General features: G+C 43.4%; 1 protein-coding gene across 5 annotated transcripts in view; it reads left to right on the top strand.

Annotated features, from left to right (window-relative positions):
- The window catches only part of nrxn2b (neurexin 2b), an 884672-nt gene that overhangs the window by 383592 nt on the left and 486073 nt on the right, over nt 1-15007 (top strand). For all 5 annotated transcript variants that reach the window (XM_084043029.1, XM_084043031.1, XM_084043030.1 and 2 more), the window contains 2 exons: nt 3697-4138; nt 6265-6648. In XM_084043029.1, the coding sequence (XP_083899155.1) occupies nt 3697-4138; nt 6265-6648 (826 nt within the window). The remainder of the gene's footprint in view (nt 1-3696; nt 4139-6264; nt 6649-15007) is intronic.

Raw genomic sequence — 15007 nt, 5'->3', positions numbered from 1 at the left:
ATTGCACTTGTTTAATCTGTATCCTGATTGAGTTCTCTGTCCTGGTTGGATAAAATTGGAAATGAAACTGAAACTGAAACGAAAATGCATTTTCTGTTTAATAAAGAGCTGGAGAGACAAGGAGACTCCTAATACTGAACAAACACTCTATAGCAATGAGTACTATCACAATATAGAGCTATTTAACACTTATTTTAACCAAAGAAAATCACTTACCCTACCTTTAAAGTACAAGAGTATTGGCATCAGAATATATATGTTTAATGTATACTTTACATTCAGGGCCGGCTTAAGCCTCCGTGGTGCCCGGAGCCGGCGCGTTTTGCAGTTTTAGCTCTCCTTCAACAGCCGCTGCTTCTAAATTTCGGCGCTTTTCGCCGATAGTTCTGTCTTCTTTGACTTTCTCCACGCCGTTTGCCCCCCCCCCCCCCCCCCCCCCCAAGGTTGGTGCCCTGTGCTTCAGCACCTAAAGCCCTTCCGTTAAGCCAGGCCTGTTTACATTACTATAGTCTATTGTCCATATTATTATTATTTTTTACATTTTGGACAAAATAGACAATTTTACATTGAGGTGCCCACTCTTCCTTATAGTGCCCACTCTTCCTGTTACCGGGCAACAACCCAATAACTGAAGTACTTTGCCATCTTAAAGGACCCCTTCACCCATTTTCAACCCATCTTCATATCATTTGTCATTAATGCTCATTATAATATGGTAAAACACCATGAACAAAATGAATCTACTGTATATCAGAGGAGGACAGTTCAGAAACCCGCCTACCAGTGACATCATCGATGGGGAATCCAAGCTAATAGAAACGGCAGGCTTTCTCTTCCTTCAAAGTTAGCATGCGATAATGGAAGCCATTGTTCTCGCATTAATTAATAATGAAAATTTAAATAATGACTGCCTACCGATGATGTCACCGTTAGGCAGGTGTCTGAGCTTTCCACAGCCCTCCTCTGAGACACAAACATTGTACCTATTATAACGAGCATTAGTGAGGACCAATTATATGAAGATAGGTTGAAAATGGGTGAAAGTGGTCCTTTAAGTAATTAGAATGTCCTTGACTTGAGTTAAATACATCTGAGGTGAATACTCTTCTTAACTACATCTCATTAGCTTGCCTCTCACTGCGATTGTCACACCTGTTGCAAGTTGAGCCAGCGCCTTATTAGTTTCCAGTTGTAGCGTTAGCATGGCCAATTACCAGAGCTAATCTCTGCTAATGATGACACTATGAGATGAGCACACTGCAGCATAGCCAATGCTGGATATGCCAGGGGAGCTCGCACCTGCACTGCACGTGTGTGTGTGTGTGTGTGTGTGTGTGTGTGTGTGTGTGTGTGTGTGTGTGTGTGTGTGTGCGTGTGCGTGTGTGTGCGCACGCGTGCAGAGGGAGACTGAACTAGACGCTTTGAAAGAGACAGGTCTCACTGTGGTGAAATATAAAACATGGCTAGAGGGAGTTTGTATGTATCATCGATTCTCAAAAGCAAACGCGGTGATTCACAGACCAAGGCGATAAGCCATTCACTGACCTGAACCGAGCAATGCTAAAGCAAAACCAATACTGTATTACACCTGCTCACTGTCAGTCACACACATAGATACACATACTGTACACACACGCACAGGAAGAAAATATACGTTTGGTCACCGCAGAACGGGATGCCTGCAGTCTTCCTATAATATGAATATGTTTGTGTTATCTAATGTTATATCATGTTCTTATCTGAATAAATTGGCTTGGCGGAGAGGAAGTTATCTATTGTTCCATTTTATCCGGGGCTCTCACACTATTTTCTGAAATGTAGCCTACTTGTGTTGAAAACGACACTGCTAGAAAACAGGAAAATAGGAGCACAATATTTCGAATGGCTATCAAAAAGTGTGCGTGTTTGTGAGTCTGTCAAAGTATCTCACGTTTGCTTTGCTTGTGCCAGAGAAATAGAGACAGTGTGAAGAGCAGTGCAATCAGAAGGCAGACACACACTCACGCACGTGTGCACGCACACGCACACGCACACGCACACGCACGCACACACACACACACACACACACACACACACACACACACACACACACACACACACACACACACACGTGCGTGCACACTGCCTTCCTCGCAGGAAAGCAATGCAACTTTAGGGAACAGCTTTTTTCCAACAATGACAGCCCCCTCAGACTGCTCTCCATAGAGTTGTCAGAGAACAAAAGGCTGAGCGCACAACTCCATGAGAGACAAGAGTAATTTACTCCACCACTCTGGCTTTTACCACCTAATCCATTATGAATGCACACACACTGAGGCACAGGCACGCGCTCCGAGCTGAGACAATGTAGTTTGCAGTTTGTCGAAACCCCCATCGGGGGACATTTGCATCAGGGCCGGGGGCCGATGTTTGCTTTGTCCCGGGTTCCTGATAGCTCCCCAGGAGCCTCTTTGAGTTGTTTCATTTATTGTGTGTGTGTTTACTGAGATCTGTGAATCATGGTTGTTTTGCAAACACGTACAAATACATGGCAGTTTTGTGAGGATTTTTTCTTCTTTTTTTAGTGCTCCGCAGAGTTTTCTGCATTCTTTTCGGCTGTGTTGTTTTACATCCACTCGTTCTCAGGAAGTCGGTGTCAATTTGCTCACTTGCACACACGTAACATGCACACGCTGGCACGCTCCTAGCCCACGCCGTTCAATCAAAACAAATGCGTTTTCCGCATTAACTGCATTTGAACCCCTTTAAAGTTTTCATGTATGCTGCCCACCCACACATTTCCATCACACACACACACACACACACACACACACACACACACACACACACACACACACACACACACACACACACACACAATTTTCAGTGCGAACACAGATACTATAATTGCGTTCTAGCCCACGATGAATTCGAAACGACAATGTTGCATCTATTTTCATCAACACCCGCATCCATTTTTTGCAATTTGTCCACCCACCTTATTTCCATTACACAAATGAGTGAACTCACACGTAATATTATGCGTGCAGCTCACTCAAACACATACATTGCTGTGTCCACATCTTGCAGTCCTCTACTTTAATCCATTAAGACCGGGAACGCATCTGTCAGATATCTTTGGCTATTCAATAGCAGATATACAAGCTCACAAGCTTGTAGATCTGCTATTTTGAAAAGGAATGGCATGAAAATGTGTGCAAATCTTTGAATATATACTCTATATACATTTGAACTAAAACTTTGGGGGTCGCTGGAACAAAATATTTTCAGATGGGGGTCCGCGGCCAAATACATAATAATATAATACATAATAATAATTCTTTTGGGGGTCCTTATGAAATGTTTGAGAACCACTGGTATATAGCAACATAAAAAAACTGTTAGTATTTAGAAGACATTCGTAGAATCCCCCAGAAGCAAAGATTTCAGTTACAAATGTTAAAAAAACATTTACTCAAAGATTTGCTAAAATGATCACAATTTCCCCCCAAACAAATAGCAGATCTACAAGCTTGCAATGCGGCACTATGAGCTATTTTTGAATAGCCCAAGTATAAGATCATGGTTAAAGTGGTTAAAAAACTAAAATGACAGAGATGCAGTCCCGGTCTTAATGGGTTAACTTTATACATGGCAACGTTTTTTTTCCCAACCACATTTTGTCAACTCCTCTGTCTCTCGGTCGTGCGTTTCCAGGTGGTGTACAAGAACAACGACTTCAAGCTCGAGCTGTCGCGGCTGGCCATCGAGCGCGACCCCAAGATCACGCTCAACGGCGACCTGGTGTTCCGCTGCGAGGACGTGGCGGCCCTGGACCCCGTCACCTTCGAGACGCCCGAGTCCTACATCTCCCTGCCCAAGTGGAACACCAAAAAGACGGGCTCCATCTCCTTCGACTTCCGCACCACGGAGCCCAGCGGCCTGCTGCTGTTCAGCCACGGCCGGCCCCAGGGGGGCCCCAAAGAGCAGAAGCCCGGGCGGGAGCTCAAGACCGACTACTTCGCCATGGAGCTGCTCGACGGCTACCTGTACCTGCTCATCGACATGGGCTCCGGCAAGACCAAGCTGAAGACCAGCAACAAGAAGGTCAACGACGGCGAGTGGTGCCACGTGGACTTCCAGAGGGAAGGGAGGAAAGGTAAGGGAATTACCGGACGACCTAGTCTCTCAGGACGGTCTATTCTTCGCAGACTCTCCAGTGGTGGAAAAAAGTACTCACATTTTTCACTCGAGTAAAAGTATCAATACTGCAATGTAGAAATACTCTGTAAATGTCTGCAATTCAAAATGTGCTTGAGTAAAAGTACAAAAGTGTTGTACTTAAAGTACCACAAGTAGAAAGTACTCATCATGCAGAAAAAGTTTTCAAATGTCTACAAATCTTTTGAAAATAGCAGGTCTACAAGGTCACAATGTGTCGCATCACGACGCATCGTGAGCTTGTAGATCGGCTATTTTCAAATGGCCGTAATGTATGTAGGGCTGAAGCGGTTAATGTGTGTTTTGTAATAATAATCAAAATCTGCAAAGTAACTAGTAGGCTGACTAAAGTTTTCAAGTAATTGTAGTGGAGTAAAAGTACAATATTTGGATCCGAGATGTAGTGGAGTAGAAGTAAAAGTATTGCAAGTTGGAAATACTCAAGTAAAGTACAAATACCTCAAAATTGTACGCAAGTGCAGTACTTACTTTCCACCCCTGCTGACTGTGATATAGTCCGTATATGTGTATATCTCTGTCCCGACAAAAGTACACCAATCACGGTTCACAGCTCAGCTCAGCTGATGCTGTTACACCTCTCACAGCTCAGCTCGTTGTCAGCGTTAGTTAATTTGAGATTTGTAGGCATTATTCAAGATACTGCAGTACATGCATAACCATTGTAGGCCAATGTAAAATGATGAATGAAAGCAATTCTCCCACCCACTACAGTAAGACTAAATTAATACATGATTTCAGTTGACATTTTAAGATTTTATACAGTATGTACGTGGGATTCAAGCCAGTTATCAGCCAATTAACTGATAATTTATTTATCAAACTGTCTTTTTAAAGCCTTTTTAAAGTGCACTGGGAAGCCATGCCGCTATATATTCGACCCCTGTGTCTTCTTTTTCTTTATTAGCCTGTAGGAGCTTTGTTAGTTCATGCACTTTGAGCCATGGTTTACACAGGAGTTACACAGCACACTGTGGTTAATTGCCTCTTCGTCCTGCCTCTGTAAGGCATGATGGCCATTTCAGCTCATTTCACACTGTAGCAAGTGTTTTGTCAGTTTTGTCTGTGTGTGTGTGTGTGTGTGTGTGTGTGTGTGTGTGTGTGTGTGTGTGTGTGTGTGTGTGTGTGTGTGTGTGTGTGTGTGTGTGTGTGTGTGTGTGTGTGTGTGTGTGTGTGCGCACGCGCGCAGAAGGTTGAGCGCTCAGGTCTCATAGTTTGTCTGCCTGCTTGAATGAGAAAGCAGTGGGTGGCGAGGCACCTCGGAAAGTCATATCTTCTCATAACGCCGTCCTACAGGGAGGACGCGTGTGTGTGTGCACGTGCATGTGTGAGCGCGTCTGATCTCGCCGCTGCCCCGGCCGTAATTGGCTTTTAATAGAAAATTAAGATGGAGTCGTTAATCACAGGCGAAGAAGAGAGAGGCCTTTTGTCTGCCCCACTCCCTGCTGCATTCGGCTTCCCTTCTCCTCCATTTAGCCTATTACAGACACATTAGACTGTCTACCTTGACGCTCTCTCTCTCTCACCCTGCTGTCGTTCATCTCTCTCTCTCTCTCTCTCTCTCTCTCTCTCTCTCTCTCTCTCTCTCTCTCTCTCTCTCTCTCTCTCTCTCTCTCTGTTTAACCCATTAAGACCTGGAACGCATCTGTCACTTCTTGATTTGAGCTAAAAAGTATTATTTTACACTTTGGCTATTCAAAAATAGTGAAAATGTATGCAAATCTTTGAATATTGTTTTAAAGTGAACATTTTTAACTCAAATCTTCAAATTAAAATATTTTGAGATGGGGGTCCGCGGCCAAATACATATAATGTTGGGGGTCCTTGACATGAATACGTTTCAGCACCACTGATACAGCAACATACATTTTTCAGGAAACTGTTAGGATTTAGAAGACGCTTGTAGAATCGGCTTCTGGTCTTAAAGGGTTAAGCTCGTTCCCGCTCACACTTTGCTGTTTTGCTCAGTCACATCCAGGCAACAAACTCTAACCCTCTCTTCTCTCTCCCTCCTCATCTTCCCCGTCCAACCCCGCCATGCTGCAGGCTCCATATCGGTCAACAGCCGCAGCCTGCCCTTCAACTCGCCGGAGGGCAGCGAGATCCTGGACCTGGACAGCGACATGTACCTGGGCGGCCTCCCCGAGGCCAAGGCGGAGCTCATCCTGCCGCCCGAGGTGTGGACGGCGCTGCTCAACTACGGCTACGTGGGCTGCGTGCGCGACCTCTTCATCGACGGCAAGAGCCGCGACGTGCGCCGGCTGGCGGAGATCCAGAGCTCGCCGGGCGTCAGCAGCTTCTGCACGCGCGAGCTGCAGAAGCGCTGCGCCGGCGCCCCCTGTGGCAACGGGGGCCTCTGCAAGGAGGGCTGGAACCGGTACATCTGCGACTGCATCGGCACCGGATACCTGGGGGGAAACTGCGAGATAGGTGAGCGGGGTTGTCGGGGACAGATAGGAGGGCCGGGGTGGAAGAAGTAGGATTTTGTACATATTGTATGTCAAGGCTTTATAAAAAATAAATAAAATAAACTTTGAAGGGTTCCCAAACTTTTTCAGACCCCCCCAAAATAATCATGTTTGAACTGGGGACCCCTCAAAATAAACATATTTGAACCTGAGTGGGGATCCCCCAAAATAGTCATGTTTGAACTGGGGACCCCCCACCCTGACAAGCACTTGGAATTGTAGGCATTACATTTAGTTTGACTCGGTTCCACTGATAAATATTGCAAATACTACGCCTTGCACTGTGAGGCGTTGTGAGCTTGTGGATCGGCTATTTTCACAATATTTTCCCCTTTCTTACATAGCCTACTATTTGACAATTTAGCCAGTTTGGTATTAAATTGTAACTTTAGAGAAATGTGCAGATACTCTGTATACACTTATACTGTATGTTGGTTTGTTTACTGTTGAGTGAGAAAACGATGTTGCACATTAAGCTAATCATCTGGGGACCCCTCAGAATGATGTGGGGATCCCCCGGGCGTCCCAACCCCCAGTTTGGGAACCACTGCTGTAAATAAAAGTAGCAATATCAGTGATGTTGCTAGGTTTTCAATGTAATGGGTCCTGGGATGCAAGGGTGGTCTTTTAGATGGGTCCCAGGGACATTTTATGGGTCCCCAATTACACGTCCCCCCCCCTATCGTTTTCTTTGATCTCCAATCTCCATATCTTCTATGCGTGTGTGACTGTGTACATTATATCCTGATGCAGTGGATCTCAACCTTTTCAGGCAGCGACCCCCCAAAATAATCATATTTTAACTGGGGACCCCCCACCCTGAGGAATTAGGAGTTGAGGCACTTAATTTAGTTTGATTCAGTTCCACAGATACATATTGTGAAAATAGCAGATCTAGATCAGTGCGACCCGTTCCTGCTTTTCAAGACCGATACCGATATATATACATATTAAAAAATCATAAATATATTTTTTCAAATGTATATGATTCTGTAGTATTAGCACACCTTATGGTAAGAAATACTAGTAGTGGGCAACAGGTGGATTTAACATACCTTTGACCAATAGAATACATTTAATCATAGAACCTTTTAATCATTATTATTATTTTATTTTGTATTATTTATGAATGTAGAATTTATTTATTTTTTATTTATTGTGTAGACTGAAAACACTGGCTTACAGTGGAAGTATTGGCAAATAAAGAAATAGGAATTCAAGAAATAATGAAGACAAATACTGACAATGCCTATGAACATTGGCTTGCAGTTATTGCACATAGTCAACATGCAATAATACTATTAGGCTTGTCATTGAGAAAGGAAAATAAAGTTGTCTTTTTGAGGAGAAGTGGAACCTTATAAGTCACTTTAAGTTTAGCATGAGGGAGAGGGTCTACCCTCTTCAGGGAATTAATTGTTATGATATCTCTAAGCTACAGAAAACATCCAGTTGCCTATTAAACATACACAAGACACAGACGATAGACAACCGGTTACTTACAGCTGCCATTAATTAGTGCTTTTGTTTGCCTTTGTGGTCAAATCAGGGTCAAATGCATAGGATCAACGAGCCATCGTTAACCTGCTAATGTTACACAGCTGATTGGCAACATGCGTTAATCCACCACTCACTCTGATCTCCAAGCAAGTGGGAGAACACTCTAAAATCGGGGATTTTACTTTGGCTGGTCAATTTAAGATGACAACAGCAACAAAGATTAGTAGTAGACCTGTATGTATGATGATCAGTTATTATTCCAGACAGTGGTCTATCCAAGACGTTTTAACACGTTTAAGAGCAGGTCCTCATGCCGTCTCTCTCTCTCTCTCTGTGTGTGTAGCGTAGACTAACAGCGAGGGGCTGTGCTGCTGCTTCTGACACACAACGCCGTTTAACCGAGTTATACTTCTCCAGTACAACGGTGTCTAACCGGAGAGTTATACTTCTCCACCAACGGTGCCTAACCGAGAGAGTCCATGTAGATCACAGCTGACAAATATTATATATTATCGGAGCTAATCGGAGCTGCGTCCCATGGACGCACTAGAGTTGTCATGAATGCGTCCTTTCGCAATATGGTGCGTCAGCGACGCAGGACGCAGGCCTACGAGCATCTCTGCAATATAAAGATACTCTATTACAAGTAAAAGGCCTGTATTCATAATTGTACAGACAATAGAAAAGTACAAACGTCTTTGCATCAAAATATAGGTCTACTTACAGTACCAAAGTAAAAGTACTCAAATGTTTTTAGACAATCAGATCTAGAAGCTCACAAAGCGTTGCATCGTGAGGCGTTAATGAAATTGCAGTTAATATTCAACTCAATTCAAATGACTTTATTTTCCTTTCGTAACTTGCAGTGGACAATAACAACCACAGAGAAACACAACTTGATCAGTCAATCCATGGTCCACAGGCATGGATCACGATGCTCAAATACCCTGCATATATGACTTAAAATATAAGCCTAAACATAAGTCAATAAGTCAAAACTGTAATAGTGTGTAATAGTGTTACCATTAAAACCTATGGAAGACAAAATGTCTCTCATGTTGTTATATCGGCACAGCAAAAAGACCCAACTATGAAATCGCTGCCAGAACCCAGCCCTGCATTGTGCTCCGAGCATCATGCTCTGCTTAGCACGGAAGCGGGCAGAGTTACTAAAACGTTGCAGACAGATGGCCTTTGCATGGCCTATGGGAACATTCGGTGCGTTTAGAGGCATCATGGGCGCTCGACACAGTAGAATATTGCACAGAACAGCAAACATTACAGATTGTGAACCGGTCTCCGCCTCCGACAACAAGTTGTTTTAGAAGGAAAGTTCCCGACACGGAAAGGCCACGGTGCTGCTGCTACACGTTGCCAACCAGCTGCTATGGTATGCCAGTGGAGAACAGAGGGAGAACAGGCAGGAACTCTGCAAGGAGAGCTCTGTGTGCGTGTGTGGGTGGGTGTGTGTGTGTCAGTGGTGGAAACAGTACTCAAATGTTTTACTAAAGTAAAAGTTTCAATACTACAATGTAGAAGTACTATGTTATGAGTAAAAGTCTGCAATTAAAATTTGACTTAAGTAAAAGTACAAAAGCATTGGTATCAAAATGTACTTAAAGTACCAAAAGTAAAAATACTAAAATGTTTGATAATAGCAGATCTACAAGCTCACAATGTGAGCTTGTAGATCTGCTATTTTCAAATAGCCTATGTATAAAATAGGGCTGAAGTGTATTATAATGTAATCATTTATATCTGGAAAGTAACTAGTAACTAAAGTTTTCAAATAATTGTAGTGGAGTAAAGGTACAATATTTGCCTCTGAGATGTAGTGGAGTATAGAAGTAAAAGTATAGACAACTGGAAATGGGCCTACTCCAGTAAAGTAAAAGTACCTGAAAATTGCACTTGAGTAAAAGCATTCAGTTACGTTACACCACTGGTGTGTGTCTGGAGCAAATGCCACCCCGAGGCCCTGGTGGCATTTTGGGCACGCTGGCTGGCAGCGAGGGAGGAAATTAGGGCGAGCGTACGAGAGGCTGGCAAGCGGGCAAGGCGCGGCCGAGCAACCGTACTTCTGGTCTCGCCATCTGGGGCCGGTCATGCGCACCCAGGTGGCAGGTACACAGCCATGGCGAGGCTGGGGCGAGGTGACGTGTGCGCACGCACAATTACACACCTGGTTCATCCCCGTTTAGTTCCGTCCGGGCGTCGGCCTGGCTCTGTCGTCTATTTATCACACCGGTTCTCAACGTCAGGTTCGGGGACCACCAGGGGGTACAAATGGACCCTTTACGGGTCTGTTTGGTTCCATGTGCAACGCTCTCGGAGTTGAATTAACACTGATAATTGTACAGTGTACATTTGGCCTCCCCAAAGAAAACAAAATAATCCATTTGTATACTCTCAAAGTTAAGGCACTCAAACTAGATTCGGCCGCGGACCCCAGTTTGTAAAATCATTTTGTCAGGGACCCCCAGAAGAGAAGATTTGTCCAAACAATTTCGATATTTTCAAATATTTTCAAAAATAGCAGATGTAGATCTGCTATTTTTGAATAGCCAACATATAAACAGATGCGGTGGCTAAAGTGATTGTGATGCTATGTTAACTACTCTAGCTAGGGTCCCCCTGAAACCCCCCCAAAGACCCCTGGGGGTCCCCAGACCCCACTTTGAGAACCAATGCTGCATGTAAGGGACCCTTTGGACCCCTGGTGGGCCCCGGACCAGACATTGAGAAACAGTGGTCTATGGCTTTGGCGAGCATCACACACCGGCATGGGAGGGAGAGGTGGATGAGGGGGATGGGTGGGACATGACAGGTGTGGGGAGAGAGAGAAGGGTAATGAGGGAAGGAGAGATTGGTGCCGAAATCAGGACAGAGGCGGGAGGGAGATGTCTTTATTGTGAAGGCTGGGGCCGATGGAACTGTTTTTGTCTCTGGCCATCGGATGAGGGAGGGTGATTTTCATCAGCTCTCTCCTGCCATCTAGTGGCGCCTCTCCTGTTACTGCAAAGGCGTCAAGGGGGCTGTTATGGAATCATCCTCGGTAATCCCTCTTATATTATTACCCTGTGATGCTATATTAGCCGTGTAGATCAGTGCAAGGCGAGAGCAGTCGATGATATTGCCTTTTTGCTTAGAAAATTATAACCCTACATATATGCTCAAATTTGCCACCCGAGTATATTATATTATATTATAATTCTTCCTCCGATCCATACTGAAATAAAGTACAGAGAAATAAAGCCTGGGGAAATCATTTTCTTTAATATACCTTAAGAACTGCCGTGAACTCCAGTCTCTCTTCTTGATTAGAATGATATTTCAGTCAGTCACAGCTATAACAAAATAATCAATTGCCAGCGAGTTATTTTCGCCTCTAGCATTACAGCATGTGTTTGACTGTGAACCAACTCTTTTGTCAATGCAGAAAATATTGTCCCTTATTCAGTTTTTATAGTGAGCACAATTAGTATTCCTTTTTCTACAGAGCTCCCTTTCTCCTCTGCATCTTTTATATCACCCATATACAAGTTGACCGCCAGGGGTCTATACTTGACCCCCTACTGTTTTTGCTCGACACTAAATTTGAATACAAGAACGGTTGTCCCAATTCACGCTCGACCCGGGTCAAATCCGGCGACGTCGGAACGGTCGGACCCACCTATGTCTGGCCACCAAGGTCCAGTCGCCCCAATCAAATGCGGCGAGCGCGGAACGGTCGGATCCATCAGGTATTTCTGGCTCCCAGAACCTACTCGGCCACGTTTGACCTCTCGGTGGTACCGAGATTAGGGGGTGGGGTTTCTGTTCCTATCGGGACATAACTCGAACGGTGCTGAGTCAGCTGAAGCGAATTTTGCTTATACGGGAACGGTCGTCCCAAAATACGCCAAAACTACTTCCTAACTTATTGTTCTCACCAAGCGGGGTGGGCGTCCTGCACCGGCGGGGCGAGTGGTCCGCCGTTGGAGGCACGAGTTCCACTCAAGTGGGGTGACTGGACTGCCGCTGGGGGGGGGGCGAGCGGCCGCTCAAAAAAAGTGGGGCAGAGCGTGTTTTGGGGCAACCATTCCGGTTACCCTAAATATCTTCAGAGAAAATAGCCGATCTACAAGCTGACAATACATCCCATTGTGAGATTGTGCATCTGCTAATATCACCAAATGCTTGCCCTCAGAATAGGGATGCTATAAGTGTGGTTAACATCAGTGGTGGTGGAAAAAGTAGGCTACTCTGGAACCAGGCTACACATTTTATACTTACATAAAAGTATCAATACTGCAATGTAGACATACTCTGTTACAAGTCCGGAATAAAAAATGTACTTGAGTAAGAGTATTGGTATCAAAACGTACTTAAAGTACCAAAAGTAGAAAGTACTCATTATGCAGAATGTCCCATTTCACAAGTTTTCAAATGTCTTTAGTCTTGACATTGTCTTTAGAAAATAGCAGATCTTCAAGCTCACAATGCGACACATTGTGAGCTTGTAGATCGGCTATTTCCAAATGGCCGATAGGCAAGTGGCTAATGCATGTTTTGTACTAATAATCAAAATCTGCGAAGTAACTCAAATTTTCTAATAATTGCAGTGGATTAAAAGTACAATATTTGCATCTGAGATGTAGTGGAGTAGAAGTAAAAGAACTGAAATTTGGAATTACTCCACTAAAGTAAAAACTGTATTTTTCATTTGCGCCGTGCGTGGACACATGCACTCCTCCAGAGCGACCCATCAGTGTGAACCACGCTAGCGCTGCCTGCCTGCCAGCCTGACACGCATCAACCCACACTGCGAATGAAAAGGCGATCCTCGGGCAACTGTCACTCTGCGCATGCAGCACAGCAGTCTATTTATGGCCGGCCTCTGTCTGGCGAGAGAGAGAATCCAAGGTCGTGGCTTCTTGGCGCGCTGCTGTCTGCTGTCTGATGTCTCCGGCATCGGCAGCGAAAGCTTCCCTTTTGCATTCGCTTCATGTTAGTGTCCATGAGTAGAGCCGACCGACGGCCAGTGACGGAAGAAGTGCTCACTTTTGTTTTACTTAAATACAAGTATCGATACCACAATATAGAAATAATCTATTACAAGTTAAAGTCCAGTATGAAAACATTTACTTGAGTAAAAATACAAAAGTGTGGGAATGAAAGTATATGCAGAATGTCCCATTTCACAAGTTTTCAAAAAATATAAAAAATATTTTGAAAATAGCTGATCTACAAGCTCACAAAAGTCTACAAAGTGACTAGTAACTAAAGTTTTCAAATAATTGTAGTGGAGTAAAAGTACAATATTTTCTTCTGGTATATATATATATATATATATATATATACAAGCTATACAAGATATACTCGTGATGCAACTCGTTGTGAGCTTGTAGACTGCTATTTTCAAATAAAATTCTTGGTGCAAATTTATTATAAAAAAAACCTGGCAACACTGGCTCAAAGACATCTCACAGACACGGTGTGAAGAGGCGGTGCTCAGGAGTGAAACATGAAACAATAGGAACATTGAAACCATCGACACCTATCATGCAAATGTTGTGTCTGCATGTAATCTAATCTCTATCCCCCAAAATACAAACGAAAACACACATAAAGTAGCCTTGTTTGTGATATGGGTAAAAAGTACAACACATTTTGGAATCAAAATGTGCTTAAAGTACCAAAAGTAAAAGTGCTAATACGTTTGAAAATAGCGTGTGAGCTTGTTGATGTATAAAATAAGGCTAAAGTGGTTAATGTATGTTTTTTAATGTAATCATTTATATCTGCAAAGTAACTAGTAACTAAAGTTTTCAAATAATAGTAAATAAAATAGTAAGTAAAAGTATAGACAATTGGAAATACTTCAGTAATGTAAAATTACCTCAAAATTGTACTTAAGTACAGTACTTGAGTAAATGTACTTAGTTACTTCACACCACTGTTTGTTGTACAGCACCTTGTGTAACAGAGAGGACCTCTGTTACTACAGTAACCTTGGTTATTAGTGTTTATTCAATCATTTTTAAACAGGGACATTGGTGGAACAAGTACTCAACTGTTTTGCTTAAGTAAAAATATCAATAAGTGGTGTTCTAGCAACTCAAGCTTTGAGGTACCCCGTTTGGACCCAACTGCCGAGTTGCATCCTGTGCGTGTGTGTATATATCTCTCTCTCACAGACAGACAGACAGACAGACAGACAGACAGACAGACATCTCACTCATTGTTTTTTAATCAGTAATTGTGCAATAGTCTGTGTTTCTCTCTCTCTCTCTCTCTCTCTCTCTCTCTCTCTCTCTCTCTCTCTCTCTCTCTCTCTCTCTCTCTCTCTCTCTCTCTCTCTCTCTCTCTCTCTCTCTGAGCCCCCCCCTCTATGAACCCCACACCTCCCATTGTTTGAACAAACCTCTAATTTACATGTGTAAGGAAGATTCCCAAGCAGAGAAAAGAGAGACGTATATCCAGGTATCTTAAAGGCATTTTAAGGTAAACAGTCCTCTCCCGCATTCATTGAAAAACTCCCACCTATCATTTATTTTGGGTGGGTGTATACCTTGCCCATGTATCCAGGTATATCACCTTTTTCACCCAGTGTATGTAGTAAAAGTATTGAAAATTGGAAATACTCCAGTAGAGTAAAAATACCTCTAAATTGTATTAAAGTACAGTACTTGAGTACATGTACTTGGTTACTTTCCACCACTGCCGATACCAGATGTTTGTGTCTGATGCTGCTGATTCCGATTTTGTCCTAGACCACAGTTTACAAATGTTTTGACAGGTATTTTGTCAAAAAGTACAAAATCTTCTTTAATCCATTT

This window comes from Gymnoscopelus microlampas (genome assembly GCF_963454915.1).
Source record: "Gymnoscopelus microlampas genome assembly, chromosome: 19".
In the NCBI taxonomy this organism is placed as follows: domain Eukaryota; kingdom Metazoa; phylum Chordata; class Actinopteri; order Myctophiformes; family Myctophidae; genus Gymnoscopelus; species Gymnoscopelus microlampas.
The sequence above is the reverse complement of the archived record's forward strand: the minus strand, read 5'-3'. Positions and strand labels throughout refer to the sequence as shown.